Source organism: Pteropus medius, unplaced genomic scaffold (genome assembly GCF_902729225.1).
Source record: "Pteropus medius unplaced genomic scaffold, Ma_sr-lr_union100, whole genome shotgun sequence".
NCBI lineage: Eukaryota > Metazoa > Chordata > Mammalia > Chiroptera > Pteropodidae > Pteropus > Pteropus medius.
Genome location: NW_024349804.1, coordinates 13,894,012 through 13,917,040, shown reverse-complemented (window position 1 = coordinate 13,917,040; position 23,029 = coordinate 13,894,012). Strand labels below are relative to the sequence as shown.

Genomic DNA, 23,029 nt, shown 5'->3' with positions numbered 1-23,029 from the left:
CGCCTCTGGCCGTCAACTCCGGCGGCCGGCCTGGCCCCGCCCCGCCGGCGGAGCGTCGCGGGACGCAGGGCCGCGGGGCCTGCCGGGACGGATCCAAGATGGCCGGGCGATTCGGTTCCGCTCCTGACTGCGGCCCCGAGCCCCATTCATTGCCGCGCTGCTGAGCGGCGCCGCGAGCCGGCCCGAGGGCTCCCGAGGCCGTCCCCGCGGGGCGGGAGGCCGCCATGGCGACCCTGGAAAAGCTGATGAAGGCCTTCGAGTCTCTCAAGTCCTTCCAGCAGCAGCAGCAGCCGTCGCCGCCTCAGCCCCCTCATCCGCCGCCGCCGCAGGCTCAGCCACCGCCACCTCAGCCGCAGCCGCCGCCGCCCCCGCCGCCGCCCGGCCCGGCCGTGGCCGAGGAGCCGCTGCACCGACCGTGAGTGCGGGCCCGTCGCGGCTCCCCGCCCGGCGACGGCCGTGGGGAGCGGCGTCCCTGCAGACCCGGGCCCCGCGGCGGCACCGCTGCGCCTCCGGCTGCGAGACCCCGTCCCGGGCCGCCCCCGGCCCTCGCGGGCGGCCACAGCCGCCCCTGCCGGCACCGAGGCGCTCAGGCCGCAGCCCCCGCCTGTCCCCAGCGTGCGAAGTTGGGGAAGGAACTTGATGCTCTGTTTGCGAGAAACCGCAGCTGTGTTGTGAGCAGAGCTTGGCCGAGCCGAGCCCGCGTCCCGTTTGGTTCCTCCGGGCCGCTTCCCGGGGAGCCGGGACTTGGAGCCGGAGTGGCGGGGGCAGCGCATTACATCATGCCTCTGGCGGGGCGGGCGGGCGGGCGCGGTCCGAGGGAGAGTTCTTTTGCCGGGGGCCGGTTGATCAACCCGCGGCTCGAGACTGTGTCCCCACGTTCTTGGGGCCTTTTATTTAGTTCGGGAGCCGCCGCGGTAGTAACCGGATTTTAAGTGTTGGGAAGAGACCGGCTTGTCTAAGCTCAAGTTTGGGCTGCACGCACTCTAATGAGTTGGGACCTACTTAGGTGGTTATTGTCATTAAGAAGTGAGAAGTAACAAAACTGACTCAAATATCAGGAGGAGTTGACTAAAGTTTATTGCTTGTTTTCACTTGTAAATAAAAACGACCCGTTGCTGACCGAAGGGTTTGCTGCTGGGGGCGGGACGGGGGGGCGGTGAGCGGTGCATATTTTCTCAGCGTCGTGGTCCAGCTCGCTGATGCACGGTGTCTGCACCTCATGGGCGTCTGCTGCTTCATTGCTGATATCCTGGTACTGCTTGAATAATAGGGGTGTCTGATGCTTGCGCGTGGGAGAATTTTTGAAACAGAAGAAGAGAGACCATTAATAGCACCTCCTTACAGAACGCAAGTACTTAGCCTGCAGCCTGCAGTCTTCCTGTGCTGAGCCCAGGCCTTTCTCTCACCTCGGGGCACTTTATTTTTGATCCGGAGGTTTGCTAGTTCCTCAAGTGAGAACTGACTTGAGGTCAGTTCTCGAGAAGCAGCGCCTTTTAAGAAGCTCACATTAATCAAGACTGGTTAACTTTTAGTAATGTTTTCTTGTTTTTGTTTCTGATACGATCCTTGCCGTGTCCTGAGAATTTAATTAGAAGATGAGGATTTGAGGAGTAATGTTGCCTTATCTATTAGAATAAAATTTAGAAGTGAGTTTTTCTTCTAAGAGGTGAAAACCTCTTTGAATACTTAGAGAAAAAAAATTCTTTTTAACATTTTGACTTCTTTCTACAGCAAGTAATTGATAATCATCACCCATGCCAGGCTTTCCGTGTAGTGCTTCTTCAGGAGGTGGATGTCATGCAGGTTCACACACGTGGCTCTTGTGTAAACAGGGGAAGCATGAAGAGGGGGTTTGGGTGGGAAGCAAGATCTTACCGCCACTGCTGGTGACTTGTTCAAACACTTGTCAGTCTAAAAATATGCCTTCTGTTTCTTATGTTGATTTGACAACCTGGATCTGCTTATCTTCAAAATATAGGTAAAAAGAGGTTTTCTTCTAAAGTTGGCTTGACAACGTAGATAGACTTTTTTCATTATTTTAAGATATTGTATGATTGATTTGTTTTGAAATTTTAATGCGTTATTTTTGCATAAATTATACATTAACATGACACAAATTCCAAAAGGTAACAAACTCCTCCCACCCACTCCTTCCTCCTGAGCACCTAAGGGTTCCCAGAGGCAAGCACTATTGTATTGCCTTGAGAATCCTTCCAGGTATAACCTATGTGTATGTGAAGATAGAGTTTAAATGATTTAAAAACAAGTATTTCAGAATAGTAACTTTTAATGGTTCTAGGCATGCTCTGAAATCAACTGCGTTAGGCTTAATTATAGTTTTTTTTTTAATAAAATGCATAAATATATTTTTATGTAGTTTGCTGGCGAGAAAGCATTCATAAATTTTGAGTAACCCACTGCTTACAATTTGGATCTTGGCATTGCTATTCAGATGCTTCAGCTGAAGAGTCCATTCCCCAAAGTAAGATGGGCCAAAAAGCAATTTAGAAAGTATCCGTTCTATTTTTATGGCTCTTGCTCTGTTGTGTGAGCTGCCATGTCACAGCCGTGCGTGGGCTTCAGTTGAAGTTTCGGAGTGCCTGGCCTTGGCTCAGCCTCTAGGATGCGGGGTCCTGGGTGAGACTGGCATGCGGGGGCAGGGCCACAGTTGGAAGGGTCCTGACCGCAGTTAATGAGGCAGTTGACATTTGCCTTTGGCACTTGCTCATTCAGATTCCTGCCTAGTTTTCCCTGACTTCATTTATTCACTCGTCAGTAAATATTCACCGAACGTCTCCTGTGCGCCAGGCACCAGGCACTGTTCTGATGGGGCAGGTAGACTGATGAAGTTCTGCACTCATGAAGCTTTCATCTTAGTGAGGGACACAGACCGTAAACGAGAGCGCTGAGTAAAATCTACAGTGTGTTAGGTAGATAGTGATAAATGAAAGAGAGCTGCAGAGCAGGGAAGGGGACCAAGAAATGCCTGGCTTAATGCGGTGTTGACATTTTAGGGTGTCCAGGGAAGGTCCACCGGATGGGGGCTTTGAGTCAATATCTGAAGCAAGTCAAGGATATAACTGTGAGGGTGCGTGGAGGAGGAGGGGCATTCCAGGCAGGCGACAGGCCCATGGTCCCCGCATTTGAGGCGTAACAGGGAGGTCACTTTGGCCGGTTGGATTAGTGAGAGGGAGACTCTTGGTGGGAGGCGAGGTCAGGAGTAGGGGAGTGTCACAGTAGATCAGCCAGCCTGTCCTTGTAGGTTGTAGGTGGCGTAAAGAGCTGGCATTTGTTCTAACGGAGATGGGAAGTCGTCAGAGGGTTGGGTCAGAGGAGCAGCAGGATGCGAGTTCCATTTTTAAATGAACGCTGGCTGAGAGCAGAGTGAAGGGGAGCACGGGCTGAAGCAGGGCACCGGTGAGGAAGCTCCCCCGTGCTCGCGTGAGAGGTGGCGGGGTCTGTCAGGGCGTTGGCAGTGGCACGGTGACAGAGGAGTGACTGAACTCTGAAGGTGGAACCAGCAGGCCCTGTTCGTCTGTCTGCTAAGCCTAACATAATTTATTTATAGCTGGTGTTATCAGTTAAGGTCATATTTACCTGCACCCTGCTACAATAGCTTGAATAGGTAAGAGTTTATTATGAGACAAAAATAAGTCTGTTTGAGGAAGTGCAACATTAACATTAGGGACCCAGACTTTTACACTTAGCTCGAAGCCCTTGTCCTCATTCTTATCCATTTTTTAGTTTACTTTATTTGTCTTTAATTGTTGAATAGTAACAGTTCTTTATATGTTATGGATACTAGACCCTTATCAGATATATGATTTGTAAAAATGTTCTCTCTTTCTGTGGGATTTTGCCTTACTTTCTTAATACTGTCCTTTGAAGCGAAAAAGTATTTTCGATGAAGTCCAGTTTACCATTTTATCTTTGGTTGCTGTACTTTAGGTGTTACATCTAAGAAATTGTTGACTAATTTGAGGTCACAGATTTATTACTCCTGTGCCTTCTAAGAACTTTAGCTCTTAGACTCGTGTGATCCTTCTTAAGATTTTTTTTCATATATGATATCAGATAAGAGTCCAGCTTCATTCTTTTTCATGCGGATATCCCCTTGTACCAGCACAGTTTATTGAAAAGATCGTTCTTTCCCCGTTGAGTTATTTTGGCACTCTTGTTGAAAATTAATAGTCCATAAATGTAAGGATTTATTTCTGGACTCTAATAAATTATATTCCATTGGTCTATATATCTATCTTTTACCAGTAGTACACAGTCTTGATTACTGTAGTTTTGTGTCATAATTTCAAATCGAGAAATGCAAGTCCTCCGACTTTGTTCTTCTCCAAGATAGTTTTAGCTGCTCTGGGCCCCTTGCATTTCCATATAAATCGTAAGTAAGATCAGATTGCCAGTTTCTACAGAGAAGCCGGCTGGGATTCCGAGAGGGACTGCGCTGAGTCTGAACAGCAGTTTGGGGAGTGTTGGCATCTCAGCGGTGTTAAGTCTTGCATCCGGAACACCGGCAGGCTTTTTCTGTAAATGGCCAGACAGTAACTGGCAGGCTTTGCGGGCGCGTCCCCGTCACAGCTCCTCAGCTCGGCCGTTGCGGCAGAAAAGCCGCAGAAGCAGCCCGAAAATGAGCAAGCGGGGCTTGTGCAGCGGAACTCTATTAATCACGTTGAAATTTGAATTTTACATAATTTTCATGTGAAATACTGTTCTTTGATTTTTTTTCCTCTCACCCCTGGATTTAATATGACAGAACCACTTTTGGAAAGCATCTCTTTTTCCATTGCTTTCTATTAACTAGTAAAAAAAAAATTATAAAAGTTAACACATGTACATCATAAAAACATCTTAAAACAGATGAAAAACAAAGCCCTCCTCCCAGTCCTAGTCTCATTCCCTAAAAGTAACAATTATTAAATCGTTCGTCTTCCCTGTTTTTTTTTTTTAAGATACACAAACATTTGAATGTGTGTCTTTTTTTGTTGTTTGTGGGACTGAGGTCACACTCTATTTCACTTAGCAATGTATCGTAGACATTGTTCCATAGCAATACCTAGTGGCAGGCCTGGGTGGTATTGCGGGGTCCATTGAAGACGATGGCAATAAAGAATCTTTTTGCTGGTGGAGGGTCTTGCCTTCAGTTTGTAAAAAACACACATCTGCGAAGCACAATAAAAGGAAGTGTGCCTGTGTAATTCTTATTAATGGCTAAAAATTGTAGCATTTTTTTTATGCCTACAGCACTCGGTCTTACTAGGTGGTCTCCCATCCAAGTACTAACCAGGCCCGGCCCTGCTTAGCTTCTGAGATCAGACAAGATCGGCATGTTCAGGATGGCATGGCCGTAGACTCATTTGTGTTTAAAAGAGGACTTTCGGAGCTGTAAAGGCAAAAGTCCTTGTTGTCCTGGCTTTCAAGTGGGCTGCTGACAGGATGTCGCCACCTTAAGAGGCCCCACCCCTGTGACTTCCAGTCCCTGCAGGGGAGCCACTTGGTGAACTACTTCAGAATAGGTCAACCTTATTCAGACAAGAAAGAAAACTAAAACACAGTATAAGACACTATTTAATACTATGTTAAATCGAATCAGCTCTGATTCTGTTCGAGACAAGAATGCTGTAGACAGACCCTGCTGCTCGGAGTCGGCCTCGGGACCAGCCGTATCACTTGGGGGCTTATGAGACGCGCACGGTCTCTGCCTGGCCTTACACCTGCTGAATCAGTCTGCATTTCACAAGTTCTGAGAGCAAGTCACATGCACGTTACAGCTTGAAAAGCTCTGCTGTAGGTAACTCGGCCTCCCCTTGCTAACGGTGCTGTCAGCATCTGGAGCGAAGGCTTGTGGCTTACGGATGTCCAGCCGTCGCAGAGCAAGTGTAAGTTCTCTGTCCTTGGGCCATCGAGCATTTGTGTAGCTGCAGAGTAGGCTGTGACACTGATTGGTGAGCTGCGGTGGGCACTCAGCGCTCCCAGCCAGTGGAATGGGGACTTCAGTGGGGATTGGATTAGATGACCTGGAAGCATCCTTTACATCCAAGTGACTGTTGTGTGCCAGGCCCTGTTCTGGGCTCTGGGGTTACAGCCGCAAACAGGACGGATGGTGGTAAATACTGTGGAGGACAAGAGAACAAGGGGGAGGGGCCTTGCACTTTCATTCAGGGCGTGTATTGGACTGAGAAGGTGACGCGCGCAGAGCAGAGGGCGCGAGCCACCTGGATGTCTGGAGCACGAGAGGTCCAGGTGGAGGGAACAGAAGAGCAGGGGTGCTTGCGAGCGGCCGGTGGCCGACGTGAAAAGAAGGGAAGAAATGGAAGGCGCGGTCAGGGGGTCAGGAGGTCAGGAGGCCAGGGACAAGGGTCAGACACGTGGGCCTTGCGCACCAGTGGGAGCGCCCCGGGCCTCACTCTGCCTAGCTGCACCCTCGTCTGGTGTGCATTTGCGTTGCTACAAGATCCCCTTGAGAACACCTGATGAAACCGGGTCACTTAGTCACTGCTGGTGGGAATATAGAATGATCTGGCTACTCTGGAAAGCAGTTTGACAGTTTCAGCTAGAGCTGGACATACAGTCACTGTGTGACCCAGCAGTGGCACCCCGGGGCGTCTGTCCCAGAGAAACGAAGGGTTCTGTTCACACAAAAACTTGGATGATGCATTCGTAGCAGCTTTCCTCACAAAAGCCAACAAGTGGCGTCAGCTTCGGGGTCCTTCACCAGTGAGGGATTGAACCACCCAGTGGTGAGAAGGAGCGGGCTCCTGACACACGCGTCAGCTCAGGTGGATCTCGAGGAAACGATGCCAGAGAAACAGCCAGTCCCCAAAGGTTACATACTGTGCGATCTCATTTACATAACGTGTTTGAAATGACACCATTATGGGAATGGAGACAAGATGGGTGGTTGCCAGCGATAGGGACTGGGCGGTGGGCGTGCTTCTGAAAGGGCTCCTCCAGGGCTCCTTGCTCCGATGAGGTGTTCAGCGTCCTGGCTGTGGTGGTGGATGCACAACCGGCACATCCACTGAAATTGTGTAGAATAAATACACACAAATGAGGAAAACACACAACTGGAAATCTGAGACCGCCATTGTAGCAATGTCAGTACTATAGCTTTGTGAAATGGTGACATTGTGGGAAATGGGGTAGAGTGTGTGCTGGGACTCTGTTATATGTTACAGTCTCAGATGAATCTACAGTTGCTTCAATAAAAGCATTAATTAAAAAAAAAAAAGCCACTACGGCAGGCAGGGACCATGAAGGCAAGCTACCACTCAGACTCTGGATCCCTTTGGTGAAAGAGCTGCCGGACAGGATTTGCAGACAGATTTATTTTTTAAATTGAGATTACGATCAACATGTTATAACATTTACCATTTCAAAGTGTATGATTTAGTGGTTTTTGGTATATTCACAGGGTTTTGCACTATATGATTTCCAGAACATTTCGTCACCCCAAAAAGAAAGCCCCTCCCCAAAAGCAGCCCCTCTCCATTTTCCCTCCCCCCAACCCCTGACAACCACTCATCTGTTTCTGTCTCTCTGGGTTTGCCTGTTCTGGACATTGCTTCTGAATGGAATCATACAGCATGGGGTCATTGTGTCACTTAGCATCCCAGGTTGGTGTCTGAGCTGCGCCTCTGCTGGTAACATTACCATGCTCCGTTAGACCACTAGGAGGAGAGGCTTCATTTTGACGCCCCATTTCTGCCATGCCGACTGGAGAGTGGGGAACTCTTAGGCTTTACGATTTAGGCCCTGGTTCCCCTAATCAAACGGCACTTTTATTTTTAAATTATATTTGAACCATAATTCCAAAGTGACTTTCGATGTCCTGTTCCTTCTTAAAAAACCTTTCTGCTGAGTCTTGATTTTCCAGGAACATTCTGCCACTGTTATGGCACTGGTGAGAGGCAGAGAGCAGCTGGCAGGGGTCAGAGGGCCTGGTCTCTGCCTGTGGGTGCTGCAGCCTCTGTGCCCCGGTTCTGCTGTGTGAGCTGTGTCAGAACAAAGAGCCAGCCCAGCCCAGTGCCCCCTGAGTGACGATTCCAATTCCCGGGTGAGCCAGGCCCTCCCCTGCGCACTCTCAGCCCGGACTCACATTTCTCATACGTAGTGTCAACATAATTCTAAAAATGAGAATTTAGATGAGAGGGCTTGAATTCCCAGTTTTAGAATTGGTTCTGTGATAGTCGTTTTAACGTGACTGAAGTATGCCGCAGAGTCCTTGATTTTTCTGTGCCGCCGTGGCAAACGTGTCTGCACATCGCTCCATGGTGCCCCAAGAGAGGGCTGCCCGAGGTGTGTTTTTATTTCGAAGGTGAAGTTAAAATGATTGCTCTACCAAGCATGGTTGAGGAGTCAGACTGATCCGACCCTGTTTATCCAGTTCCTGCCCAGAGCAAGGTGGTTCTGTTTTTTCACTTTAATTTCCATACTCACTTTTCAGGTAGGACAAGTCATTTTGGCTTATCAGTTCATTAATCTAGTTCAGTTGGGGTGGGGGTGGACACGAGATAGTACTTTTCTTCAACTTCTAAGTTTGCTAATTGGACAAAATAAGATAGGAAGTATTTCAAGCAGGGACCACGGAATGTACGGGAACTGAGTTTCAAGACGCAGGGCCCAAACAAGTAAGTTGGTTGGAGCAGCCAGCCTTCTCCGAAGGTTCAAGAATAGTGACCAGTGGTGGAAGTTGGAAAGTAGCCTGAGGCCTAATAATAATGGGCCTTGTTAACCGGGCTTTTGAAGTTCACACCATGTTCTGTCTTTGACGGTCGTAGTTTGATGAACTTGCCCAAGGTCCAGCACGTGGGAGCAGCCCAAGCCGGCCTCCCTGAACTCAGGCGGTGGGCCCAAGCCGGCCTCCCTGAACTCAGGTGGCGGGCCCATGCCGGCCTCCCTGAACTCAGGCGGCGGGCCCATGCCGGCCTCCCTGAACTCAGGCGGCGGGCCTTGAGAGCTGGGCCTTGAGAGCGGGCGCGGAGTTGTTTGTTGCTAACTGTATTCTTTTAGTTCACATATATGAGAAGCAAAGTACTTTTTACAACTCATAGTTGTATCTCTCACTTCTAAGAAGACAGAGAGGTGTTCCACGGGCCCCGCCAGTTCTCCATCAGGCCTGCGGGTGGTTAGTGTGGCACCGTTGGCTTTCATTGCTTTTGGTACCCGTGTGGCTCTACTGAGATGTGCACGTTGAAACCCTACACTGTGGTTTTAACCACACAGGTAGTTGGGGCATTGACATGCAGTGCTATCTCGTGAAGTCCAGGAGGCTTATAGTGTTGCAGCCTGAGGAAACATTGGGAATCATCTCGTTTGGGACACCTCCTCCCCAGCCTGTGACACACCGTCATTCGGCATGGCAGTCTTTCTTACTGAAACAGACGAGGCTTCAAGCTATTGTCTAGGATGACTCTGGGAGCCTCGGCCTTCTGATCAGGGTGGGCCATCCAAGACACCTGGCCGCCACCCCTGCTTTAGGTGAGCTGCTTCAGTTCCAGATGGGAAAAGTTGGGCTCAGACAGTGAAGAGAATTGCCACGAGTCACAGGCTACCCATCTTTCGGGCTTGGAGGCGGTGACACCACAGGATGAAGGTTCTGCTTGGATTCTGACTTTGTGGAAAACATAAGTCCTGAATATTTCTATTCTGACTTTCGTTAAGTTGTGGGGTCCAGTTAGTTTAGTGTTTTCCAGCCCTTTCTCATTAGCACTCCGCAAGGAATTGTTTTAGATCTAGTGTAAGGGACTGCCACACTGAGGGCCACCATTGCTGCCTCTAGGAGACTGAGTGTGCAAATTCAGTTCATTCAAGGCCTCGGGCAGGTTTTCACTGTGGAGAGCCAATAGTAACGGACAAGTGAGTTAGTTTGCTTCCTAAAATATATACATTCATCATGTTCTTTAGTATCCTTGGTGGCTGTGCTACACTAGGTAAACTAAGCTGCTGTCACAGACTTCGTATGGTGGTTTAAAGGGGAGAGTACTGTCTGCGGCCACGCAGCCCTGAACATGCCTGAACCCAGCTGATCTCGGAAGCTAAGCAGGGTCGAGCCTGGTTAGTACTTGGATGGGAGACCACCTAGGAAGACCAGGTGCTGTAGGTGTAAAAAATTAAAAAAAAAAAATAAGGGACTGTAAGCTGACAAGGTCCTTGTAATCTGTGAGGTCAACCAAGGGTCAGTTGCCTCGCTTAAAAACAAATAAATAAAGGGGAGAGCACTTTCGTTCTCAAAGTACTTTCTTTTTAGAACCGAGGTATGACTTGCATATAGTAAAATGTACCCTGTGTAGTGCAGAGTTCTATGAATTTTGCCAAATGTGTCAAGCCGTGTAACTACTACCACAATCCAGATTCAGAATAGTCTGTCACCCCGAAAAGTTCCTCATGCCTTTTTGCTGTCAGCCCCTCCCCGGCCCCTGGAAATTAGTGATCACTTTTTGTTCCTGTAGTTTTGTCTCTTCCAGAATGTCTCACGAGTGGACTCATCCTGTGCGTAGTCTCGAACCCGGTACGCTGAGACGCGGCCTCGTTTGTGCTGTCTGCCCGCCAGCGTCTGTCGGCAGGGTGGCTGTTTGCTTGTCCGTCCTCCAGGAGGATGTCGGGTTCTTTCCATCAGAGTGCTTTGACGGGGGTGGCTTGTGAGGGTGGGGGGCTCTCTGCTTCTTGTGGTCTCCCAGGGACCCAGGCTCCTTCCGTCCTGCTGCTCCGCAGTCTTCTCGATGTCTCATCTGTGTGAGCGGCAGCTGGGCGTTAGGCACGTCGTTCCAGTTGGAGGGAACTAAGGGGGTGCCCTCGCACGCCGGCGAGGTGGACACTCTGTCTTCCACTCCCGTTGCTGTTTGGTCTGCAGCGTGTTTGTCGTGGCCGCAGGGAAGCCGGGCAGGAACGTCTGAGCGGGAGGCCCGTGTCCACGGAGGGGAGAATGGCGGCGTGGTGGCCACGCAGCCCTGTGCCGTGTGCCTCCTCGGGGGGAGTCCCTGTCATGACCAGCTCCGACTGGGCAGTTGGCCACGGGGCCGCCCCCGCCTCGTGCCGTGGGCTGGGCTTCTCCCTCAGGCCCTGGTCCTTTTCTGTGCCTTTGACCCCATCCCTTCTTTTTGGCCCCCGACTTCTCCCTTGGGAGGCGCTGCCACACCTGTGCTCTTCCCGGCCGCCTCCGCCATGCCTTTCGGAGGGCGTGCTTCGTTGGCTTTGCGGTGTGGGAGCCTGTTCCTTCGGCTGCACTTGGGATTAAACAGGGGGCTGCGTTAGGGATTAAACAGTCACAGCAGTTGGTAGGTTAGACGCCCCCCTTGGTAATAGAAGTCCCTCAGAAACCTAGTGGTCTGGTTCTCTTTCGGATGAGCTTCTTAAGCCTGCTTCACGTTCGGCTTCGGGGTATCCCTCTGCCTTGAAGACAGAAGACAGCCGAAGCCGTAGGTTTGGGTGGCGAGCGGGCACCTTTAATCTGATCTTGACCTGGCTGTTTATCTCCTGTTGGACCGAGAAGTCTCAGTCGAAAGCTCTGAGCGGGAGGCCTATTTCTAGCTGTTTGGGGACACAGGCGCGATTAGCCATTGTGCACGTTACACCTGATGAGGAGCGTGAGGTCTGTGTGGCGTGCCGACTGCAGTCAGTGAGCAGCGTGGCGCGGAGAAGTGGCGGGTGGCGGTATCTAGGCATGCAGACTCCGTGTCATATCGTGTTCCCTGGAATCGCACAGCCCTCTGTCAGCATGATCTTGGGCCAGTCACTGTTGGCACTGCAATCTCTCTAAAAATGGGAAAAATAAGGTGCATTGGTAGCATCACCTGTTGGCTGGGGAGCTGCATTGCTGAGGAAGCCCCGGCTTGCGCTCGGCCACCCCCCCTGGCCTGACCCGACTCTGCCCCCGGCTCAGAGTGTATGCTTTACTCCTGCTGGTCCTCAGGTGCTTATGGCACGCACTGAGGGCGTGCGGAAGTAAACGGAGTGGGTCAGTCAACACGTGTTCACCTCCTTTCCTTCTTTTTTTTTCTGTTTAGAAAGAAAGAACTCTCAGCCACCAAGAAAGACCGTGTGAATCATTGTCTGACCATATGTGAAAACATAGTGGCTCAGTCTCTCAGGTAATTACACTTTGACCTTGCTAATGAAAATATAAAGTTTATATTTTCATTCTGAATGAGCTGGACTATTGTTCGTCTCCCCCGTTGTCTTAAAATCTTTAAAAGACCCTTTTCCCATACTTCCGGCTATCCAGGCAGAATGAGCAATGTTTTCTTTTTGTAATCTTACAGTTGTAACCATGATGATATTTGAACAGCATGTTTATATTTAATTAGCACTCTTGGTAACTGTAATCATTCAGAAGTCATCATTTGTTTGCTATTTTTACATTCATTTAGTAATGGGAACAACACGAGCCTGTTCAATTGTCGTATCTTTATCCATCTTTCTTTGGCACTCTGCTGCTGTTCGTTCGCTGCGTATGGGGGCCCTGACTTCCGGCAGGGCTGCTGCCTGCAGGTCCGTGCTTCGGGGGGCCACGGGCAGCTGACCGTGCGTCTGCTTCCGCTGCTCGGTCTTTCCTTGGGGTGAAGTGGCACCTTTTGTAGCTTCTTTGCTAATTCTCTTCTCTTTGCTTTTGACTGTCTGTCCTTCTGATCACTGTCCTTGGTAGTCATGGATTGGAGAGAGAGATTTTAAGCCTGTTTCTAATGGCCGTGTAGGAGACAGATGTACCTATGATTTCTGAACTTTGTTACTCAGATGGGCATGTGTGAAGTTCTTATCCCCTTGCTTTTTTTCCCTTGGAATCAATAATTTTTGTTATTCTCCCGCTGGAAGCTGGAAAGAGCTCTTTATAATCTGTTAGGAAAAGCTCTGAGAATAATGATCTTGATTTTAGTACTAACAAACTTGATGATTCACTTATTTTTAATGTACTTTGCATTTGTATTTTATACTTTCAAAGTGTTTTCACACATAATATTTCATTTTAGTTGAATTCATTGCATCATTTGTGAAATATGGTGGATGTTTCTGTTCCTATTTAATTTATAGAAATCTTATAGAAAGAAAATATAATAAGAAATGAGAATATATGCTGAAAATAAAAATGTGAAAGTTCTTAGTTTAGCATACTATTGTAGAAAACAATACCAGGAAAAAAATTGAATTTCACCTCCACTCCTTGGAAGCCAAGCGGTTTTAGATAAGTTCAACTTCTTGGCGCCTCTGTTGCCTCATTTATGAAATGTAAACCCCGTTGGTAGGCTTCTTGTGGGATCAGGTGATAGTGAGACACTGTGCAGAACTGCAGAGATAGATTCATTGCTTCCTGTCGTGATGTACGTCGCCCTGTAACTTATCACTTTTGTGTGGAGCAGGTAAACGCCTGACCACATCTGGTGCCCTACTATAGTGGCACAGCTCGGGCCATCTGATACCCACTACCCAGGTCTCAAGAGATACTGTTTTATTTTGAAAGCTTATGGACCTAGAAAATAAGATCTCTTTCAATCCGAGTGCTTCGTGCTTCATACTTATTTTGTTTTTTTGAGAATTCTCGATAGAACTGTTGAGGTACCTAGAAACCCTCCTCTAAGCAAGTGTACCTTGATAAAGTGTTTGAGTAAAAATAAATACACAGAAATCCATAGATTTCCCATATATTAGCATAAGTCTGTTCGAAATTCTAATGGATCAACATCCTGATCATAATAGCACCGCCGTATAAAATTTCAGGGAATTGACAAGAAACATGCAGAAATGACATAAAGTAAAGACTACTGTTGACTTTTTTGAAAGGTGGAGATGACTACTTCCTTCCTAGGTGGGCAGATTTTTATTTTTATCAAAAGTTAAATTTTCTCTAAATGTTTTATAAATTTAAAATGATCTCGATCAGAATTCTAGTAGGGATATTTTTGAACTTGTTCATCTGCAAGAATATATAAATGTTGCAAAGAAACTCTGAAACCATCAGTAGTATGGTGAGATCTGTATGTGACATTAAAATACCTGTTAGACATTACTGAAAGTACAGAATAGAAAGTTAGGAAAGTGTATGTGCGTATCTGTGTGTGTGAATTCAGAATTTATGATGAAGATAACATTTTGTATTATTAGGGAACTGATGGATTGTTGAACCAATGGACTAGTTAGGATTATGTCTCTACTTCATATTGCAAAAAAACAAATGTCAGATTAGTTACCTAAATGTAGAAAAATGAAAAGTCACTACTAAAAGAACCCGTAATCTTAAGGCTGAGAAAGGTTAGCTGATAAAAGAAAAATTGTTTTGACTGGAATATAACTCAGTATATCAAAGTCCACCTTAAACTCAAAAGTAAACTCAACTTGGGGAAAGTATTGACAGCATATTATATATCAAAGGCTTAATGATCTCTATAAAGAACAGTTATAAATCATTAAGAAAAAGTCTGTCATTCTAATAGGGAAGTAGACAAAGACATGAATAGGTAGTTCAGAAAAGAAGAAATATGACCCGGCCAATAAACATAATAGCTAACACTTATTTTGTGCTTCCTACAGAAAAATGTTCAACTTTACTAGTAATCAATGGAACAAGACTAAAATATAGACACTTATCGTTTAACGACAGGGATATGTTCTAAGAAAACACAGTATTAGTTGATTTTGTCCTACGAACATCATGGAATGACTTGCACACACCTAGATGGTCTAGCAACATTTGCAACATTTATATATACTTGCACACACCTAGGCCCTGTGGTCTAGTCTACTGCACACCTGGGCCATGTGGTCTAGCCTGTTGCTCCTGGGCTACAAGCCTGCACGGCTGTCATTGTCCTGAACACTGTAGACGGTTGTAACATGATGGTAAGTATTTGTGTATCTAAACATAGAAAAGCTATAGTAAAAATACAGTATAAAAGATAACAATGGCCCGCCTGCAGAGGCCACCTGCCAGGGCGGAGCCTGGGGGACTGGGAGCTGCTCTGGGTGCGTCAGCGAGCGGGCAGTGAGGGGACGTGAAGGCCAGGGACAGGACTGGCACCACTGCAGACTTCATACACACTGTCCGCGTAGGCTGCACTAGACTTATAAAAAATGGTTTTCTTTATGTAATAATAAATTGACCTTAGCTTACTGCCGCTTTTTACTTTATAAACTTCAATTTTTCTAATTTTTTGACTTTTTGTAATAATCCTTAGCTTAAAACACAAACATTATATAGCTGTACAAAAACATTTTCTTAATGTTTTCTATAGGCTTTTTTTTCTATAAAAAATTTTTTTTTTTAACTTTTTAAACTTATTTTTAAAAGCTTAGACACAAACACACACATGAACTGAGGCCTGCATAGGGTCAGGGTCATCACTGTGACTGTCTCCCGCCTCCACATCCTGTCCCCCTGGAAGGTCTCAGGCAGTGACACGCATGGAGCTGTCACCTCCTACGACAACAGTGCCTTCTGGACCAGAGGACCTGCCTGAGGCTCTTCTTGAGAAGGCGTCCCTCTCTTCAGAAATGGGCCCGTGGTGGTTTGCTCCGTTTGTTCCTCCTTTCATCATAGTTTTGCTTGTAGAGATAATGCACCGTGGATGTTCTCTCCATGAGGAAAACCTGTCAGTGTTGGGTTCGCGTTTTCATGCTTTTTAAGGAGCTTGTTGCAGCTCAGTCCAGATGCTTCTGCTGAGCCCTTCACTAAATTTTCTTGGGGATTCTTTTCCTTTCCTGCAGCACCCTTCTCTCCTCCCTCACCTCTTCAGCTGCATGCTCCTGCTCCAGTTCCAACACTTCATTGGTCAGCTCCTCAGGAGACCCTCTTTCCCCCCGAGCTTCCCGCGTCCTCCTCACCCACACCCAGGGTACCATTTGCCGTCTCAGCCTCAGCCCTGTGGATTTTTGCAGCCCTTGCGCCGTTGTGCAGTGGGTGAAAAGATGTTTCAGCTCCGTGATAACCGTAAGGGGCCGCTGTCGTAAGCAGTCCGCTGTTGACCGCATCGTCCTTGTGCGCAGCACGTTGCCGTAAGAACATTTTTTACCTGTCAGGTTGGCAGAAAACAAAAACTCCTTAGGATTCTGTCAGCAGTGATACAACCTTCTTAAAAGGCAATTTGGCTAAATATAAAGCTTTACACTATCAGTTTGCATTAGCAGTTTCACTCTAGGCGTACCCCCCGGAGTGGAGACCCTCATCATTCATGGGCTTTGAGGGGGTACTCTAAGGGGTTCGCCTTAGAGCCGACTTACCCTCGACTGAGATGTTATTCTGATCCTGCCTAATAAAGTTTAAAAGCAAAGACCAAGATGAACATATGCTTTTAAAGTATCAGAACTGCATCCCAGAGCAAAGTTCAAAAATATTTGTAGGAGTTCAAAAGTACATGGCAGCCACCAAGCTCGAAGTTACAGGGTCTGGCATCCAGTCAAAAATGATCAGGAATGCAGAGAAGCAGGAAAATATGATTCATAGTAAGAAAAAAGAATTGAAGCTGCCCCATAAATAGGTAAAACAGTTACTGCAACGGTTTCATGTATTCAGGAAGAAAAGACTGAACGTGCAAAGTAGAGGCGTTGTAAGCTAAATTGCACAAAGGGGAGAGCGGGCTGCTCATTGAACGATGCGTGTAGAATTCAGTGGCGCCTCACCTGTCATGCGCTGAAAGGAAAAGACCCTGGAATTCTGTACCTAGTAAAGATCTCACTCGAAATGGAGTAGAGACTTCTTCAGGCATGTAAACGCTGAAATAACGTACATCCAACAGGCAGCCACTCCAAGAAAGAATGAATATTTTGGGCAAAAGGAAAACACACTAGGTAGAAACCTGGATCCACGTAGAGGCTTGAAGAGGATGGGGGCGGTGACTATAGAAAGCTCGAGACCCCGCCTTTTATTTGTGATCTTTTAAAATTTAATTGATCGTTTATAGCAAAATAACGTAATTTGGGTTTAATAACGTGTAGAAGTGAAATACGTAACTGGTAGCGTAAAGAAGAGCAGAAATGGAAATATAACGTGGTGAGCAGGATGATGTCTCCTGCCCCCAAGGATATCAGGTCCTGATTCCTGGGGTTCGGTATAGATCTGGCCTTCTAAGGGGAAGGGTCTTTACGGATGCGACTAAGGAACTTGAGAGGGAGCGATTATCCTGGGTTATCTGAGTGGACCCTAGATGCAGTCACATGTATCCTTATAAAAGGAGGCAGAGGGGCAGTTTACACACACATGCACAAAGGCAATGTGAAGGTAGATCAAGGACCTGTGAAGATGCTGGCTTCGAAGCTTAGAGCGATGTGGCCACAAGCCAAGGAATGCTAGCAGCCCCCAGCGCTGGGAGAGGCAAGGACCCATTCTCCCTACATCCTGTGGAGGGAGTACAGCACTGCCAGGACCTCGATTTGGCTCAGTGGTACTGATTTTGGACTTCTGGCCTCCAGAACTGTGAGAGAATCAATGTCAGTGTTTTTAAGCCACCCAGTTTTTAGTAATTTGTTACAGCAGCCACAGGAAGCTAATACAATGAAACAGTAATTAAAAGCACAGCAAAGACTTATAGCTAATAAACCAAAAAAATATAATCGTAAAACTATTTAACTCCAAGGAAGGCTGAAATAGGGATAAAGACAAATACAGAGCATATGGGACACGTAGGAAAGAAATAATACCATGGTAGATTTAAACCTAATTATATCAATAATGATATTAATTATAAAAGGTTTTTCAGATTAGCTGAAAAAGCAAGACCTAATATAGGCCGCCTATAAGAAAACCATTTTAAGTATTAAGGCACAAATAAAAGAATGGAAAGAGGTTTATCATACAGTGCTGATCAGATGAAAGCCAGATTGGTTGGTTATATTCATACACAGTGGATTTGTAATCAGGCTGTTACCAGGAGTAGGATGGTCGTTTCATAATGGTAAAGGCATCCATTCATCAGTGGGCGTCACCAGCCTAAGTGTTTCAGTGCCTGTGTGCGGAGCTTCAAAAGTCCGTGAAGCAAAACCGATAGAACTGCGAGGGGAAGCAGACAAATCCAGTCAGAGTTTGCAGCAGCCTCTCTCTCAAATTCTCAGAACACACAGACATAAAATCTGCATCTAAAAGACTTGAAAAACTGTGTGTGTGTGTGTGTGTGTGTGTGTGTGTCCCCGACATCTCTAGGCACTCCCTGCAGAACAGCAGAAGACATTCTCAGGTGCTTCTCTTGGATGTTTGCCAAGATAAACCATATGCTGGGCTGTCAAACAGGTCTCTGAGTGTACAAGGACTCAAATCATACCAAACACATTATCTGACCTCAAGGGAATTAAGCGGGATTGTGTTACAGATAGTCTGGAAAAGCCTTAGATATGTAGAAAACCAGCACATTGCCATGTGACCCAAGGGTCAAAGAAGTCAAAAAGGGAAATTCGTAAGTATTTTTAATCGGTCGAAAATAAAAAGGATTTCAAAACTACTATGCTACTTTAGTATATTCATGGGAAATTAATAGCATTAAATGCCATTTTAGGAAAAAAGAAGGGTCTCAAGTCAGTGACCTCAGCTTCCGCCTTAAGAAACTTGAAAAAGAAGAGCAGATGAAACCCAAATTTAGCAGACTGGACATCATAAAGATAAGGATGGAAGTCAGTAAAATAGAAAACAAAGGTATATAGAAGGTCGGTAAACCCCAAAGCGGGTTCTTGGAAAAGAGTAAAATTAATAAGACCAAACAAAGTGAAGTCACAAATTACCAGTGAGGGCGATGAGGTCAGTATCAGTTGTGTAGATACTAAAAGAATTAGGAGAGGACGTTCTGAACAGCTTTATGCCAGCAAATTCGGCAACTTAGAAGAAATGGATGAGTTCTTGGAAGCGCTTCTAAAGCTCTCAAGAAGAAATAGATACCCCCACTGTCCCTATATCTGGTTTATTAAATTAAAATTTAAAGATCAATATTTGATTTAGTTATTGGAGAACTTTTAAGCATGGTTGCAAATGGTGTAGAAACCTTTTTCCTTTTTGAAAAACATGACAGCGTGTATATTTGAGTTGTGCAGTGTGCTGGTCTGATACATTCATTTATTGCAGTATGATTATTACAGTAGTGTTAGCTAACGCCTTTATTAAGTCACATAATTATCATTTTCTTATTGTGTTGAGAACAGTTAAGATCTAGTCTCAGCAACTTTGAAGTTTATAATACAGCATTGACTACAATCACTATGTTGTGCATTAGAGCTTCAAAATTTACTGGTTGCAAGTGAACCTACTTTTCAGCTGAATGGTATGAAGTCTAAATATAGATAAAGTATTTCTGATAAAAAAAGTTTGTGTCTGAATTGAGATATGCTATGAAAAAGATTTTATTATATCTCACTAATATTGATGACTTGTTGAAATTATATTTTTGAAATATTCGGTTAAGTGAAATGTATTAAAATAATTTTATCTGTCTTTATTTTGATGTGATTTTTAGGAAGTATAAAAGCGCACATGTAGCTCGCGTTATGTTTCTGCAGACAGAACCGCTTTGAACGCGACGCTAGTGTGTCAGGGACATTCCTCCTCAGCCCTTTGGTCACAGCTGTATTCCACCTGGACAGGGTCTGAAATACTGCTGGGTGGCGCGTTTGGTTTCTTGCTTGTATTTGTTTGTTGATCATTGCTAATGTGGTCCTTTGCTTTCTCTCAGGCTCGTGGCCCTTCTGGCTGTTGGTAGGAATTATGACGTAGAGAGAGGGCGAGGAGGCCGCCACCTCAGGGTACTGTAGACTGAGATCGTGAAACAGCAGTTGGATTCTGCTGTTTCAGGGACCGCAGCGTCGTCCAGGGCTGTACTGAGTTCTGCCGTGCTTCCCGAGGATGTGCGTCCGTTTCATGGGCGTTTCAGTATCTGTGTCCCGGCTGTGATCAGCCGGTGGATCCAGACAGCCCGAACGGGCTCCCTCTGTGAAACGCTTTAAAGTCATTCACGAGCCCCGCAGAGACTCCAGCCTTGGTGAGACGGCGGCAGAGCTACAGAAGCACAGCCTGGCGGTGATGCTCGGTCTACAGTAAGAACGGCTGTGCTTGGGAACAGACTGAGAGCAGGAATCGAAAAGGAGTAAAGGTTATATTGGTTTACTGACTTTCAGGGTTCCAAAAATGTAAGAGTACAGTTCACACGTTGGCAGAGAGCAGGTGGCTATCAGTGTCTTTTTTTTAATTGAGTTAAAATATACAAAAAGCAGTGATTTTAAGAAGTTTGAATTAAAATGTAAAAAAAGTGAGATTCGTCTTACAAGTACTAACTTTTTTAAAAAAAATAAACTTTGAAATTTTAGAATGGTTATAAGTTTACAGAAAAACTTATGAAGATAGCATAGTTTTCATGTACCCCACGTCCAGGTACCCCAGTTATTTGCATCTTACGTTACAGTGGAACATTTTTCACAATTAATCATTATTGATACACTGTTAACGTTAATTTTTATGTGACATCCTCCTTTCTGTTCCAGAATCCCATCTAGGATACCAGACACCTCATCCTGTTTTGTCATCATGTTTTCTTAGGCTCTTCTTGGCTGTGACAATCTTTCTTTTTTCACTTAGAAATTCTCCAGAATTTCAGAAACTTCTGGGCATTGCCATGGAGCTTTTTCTGCTGTGCAGTGACGACGCAGAGTCGGATGTCAGGATGGTGGCTGACGAATGCCTCAACAAAGTCATAAAAGTAAGAGCCCTGTGGACAGTTCCCCAGGCTGTGCGCGCAGGGGTAGCGCCCTCTCGTGTGAGTAGCGAAGTCCTAGGATGTGCGCGCGCGTTTCCCATGGTGTGTGCTTCGGAGGCGCCCTGCGTCCCAGCGGGCTTGCTGCGCTGCTGAACCAGCAGGAGCTGGCTTTGCCCCTGCACCTGAGCCGTGCGTGGGTCATTGGTGGGTGTCGATATGGCCCCACATGCTCTTGGGGAAATGTCACTACAGGCGCCACCTTTTGTTTGGGCGTAGCCCAGAGAAACCGCGAGGCCCTGGGGAAGCAGGGGCCGGGCCAATGCAGCCGTCCTCGGTGTCTCTGGCCTCCCTCCCTTCGTCTCCTTTGTCTGCCCCTCCTAAGATCTGGGTAAGATGTGACTTCTACAGCAGTTCGTGTGACATGACTGGGCAGAAAGGAGTTCCCAGGCAAGGATGTGAAGCCAGAAAGCTGAAGCCACTTGGGTGATAGGTGAGGTAAGGAGGAAGCAGGGGACACTGGCTTCCGTTGTTGCTTCCTGATGCGGAGTTTGTGCCCACGATCACATGGCTTCCATCCGCTGTCCTCTTCTGTTTTCTGCCACCACGGGCGATAAAGTCCTTCTTCCATAATTCTTACTGGATTGGAAAAGTATCTTTGTGTTTGTCGTTCTGCCCTGCTCCTGGTTTCATCCCCATCTAGTGCCGTCCTCCAGGCCACCTTTGAATCTGTGGCTGGGCCTTTTGAGTTGCATGTTCAGGCTTAGACCTTGTTCCCATCGTGGGCTAACCAGCCTGAAGAAGGTTCTCTGACACAGCTCCTGACACTCTCTCCAAAAACGATTTCTTGATCGTCATTAAGGAGCAGATGTTCCCGCTCCCTTCTCTGCGGGGACCCTTGTGGGTCGCAGCTTCTCACCTTTTCTTCTCTTTCCTTCACTCCCCGAGTCCAGGCCTGGAATCTAGATGAGGCTTTGAGAAGAGGTGGCATCTCTTCTCCTTGAAGGCTCCTTCCTGGTGATACGTGGCCAGGTGGACAGAGGCTGGCTGACTGTTTCCCTTCTTGTTAGGGTCTTGAAAACAAAACCTTTCTTTGGAGCCTTCCCAGCGGCTTCCTCTGGAGAGTGGCCACGTCATCCACTGGCTGAGAGATCACCCTTCTCCCGTCACAGGTCCGGCCTTCTTCGGGCAGACAGTCCCCCTCGGCTCCTGTGTTTAAGGAGACTGAGTCTCGCCTCGGCCCCCCATTAGCCAAACAGGTCTGGGAAATGTGTTTACTCTGAGCCTCGGTGTCCTTAACTGTAAAAGGGATCAGACAAGGTTTGTGCGCCGAGTGTGTGTGTCTGTGTGTCAGACGCAGGAACGCACGTGATGTGCTTGGCGTCATCCTGGCCATACTCTGGTCCGCAGAGGTAAGAAGTGTTCTTGCCAGCCATGAGGTTCTTAGATTCTTCCCCAAAGAGATTGAGGGGCAGGAAGAGCGCCAGCTGCTCTCCGTTTTCTGCTGCGTGAAGTCCGTGCTCCCCTGTCGCCCCAGGAGTCTTCCCGGTCTGGCAGGACCCCGTTTCTTGGCTAGCCGCGCTTTCTATGCTCGGGTGGCCGGCTTCTCCGGAGCCACAGGATTCTCGCTCCGTCCGTCGGGAGCAGCCTTGGGGCGGTGTCCCTTCACCAGCAAGCAGCCGTCTGGCCTCCTGCCTCTCTTTCCTCTGCCTGCTTCAGGCTTTGGCTTGCGTCCTGTCTCCCACAGTGATGTAATGGCCAGTGGCCATTTAACCTTGTCCTCCATGCCCGGCAGTCCAGTAGTGACTCACGTGCGTGGGGTCCCACAACATGTTTGCAGAGGACCTTACTTCTTCCCAGGCCTAAATGTCCTTGTTGCTTTTATTATTCCCACTGGAGGGACCAGGCTGGGCTTTTCCGTTCTGAAACTTGGTCTTTAGAATCAAAAAACCTAAACGGGCCCCACAGGTCGCCTTGGTTCGCGGCAGGAGGGGGTCAAGGAAGGCAGAGAGAGCAGTCTGGCCGCCGACCACTCTGATGTTGTCACTGCACAGAGGCACCGTTCCACTTGAAGTCTTTCCTCTTCAGAGACCTGTTCCCAAGACTTGCGGGACAGGAGCGCGTGGTGTCTGTTCGGGGTGACCCTGGGTCGTAGCCCTAGGTCCTGGGTCCTTTTCCTGGCCCTGTCCCTGCTTCGTCCCCGTCTCTCTTCCTTGTTTCTGGTCTCCTAGTGCAGGGGCTGCAGCGAGTCCCGTCGTGCCTGCACGTAAGACGGGGTCGGCCCCTCAACCTCTCCCTTCTCCCTGGGTTGGGCCCTCCCCAGATTTCTGCTCCGCGAATGCAGGAGTCTTCAGGCCGCCTCAGCAGGTCTG

The 23,029-nt window shown here is 47.4% G+C and overlaps 1 protein-coding gene and 2 pseudogenes across 1 annotated transcript in view; 2 read left to right on the top strand and 1 right to left on the bottom strand.

Moving 5' to 3' along the window:
* The first annotated feature begins 63 nt into the window (after nt 1-63).
* The window catches only part of HTT (huntingtin), a 115,764-nt gene continuing 92,798 nt past the window's right edge, over nt 64-23,029 (top strand). The window contains exons 1-3 of the mRNA XM_039838245.1: nt 64-415; nt 12,015-12,098; nt 20,543-20,663. Of these exons, the coding sequence (XP_039694179.1) occupies nt 225-415; nt 12,015-12,098; nt 20,543-20,663 (396 nt within the window). The 5' untranslated portion in view covers nt 64-224. The remainder of the gene's footprint in view (nt 416-12,014; nt 12,099-20,542; nt 20,664-23,029) is intronic.
* Nucleotides 5,245-5,362, bottom strand: LOC120582985 (uncharacterized; annotated as a pseudogene).
* On the top strand, nt 9,996-10,114 carry LOC120582958 (uncharacterized; annotated as a pseudogene).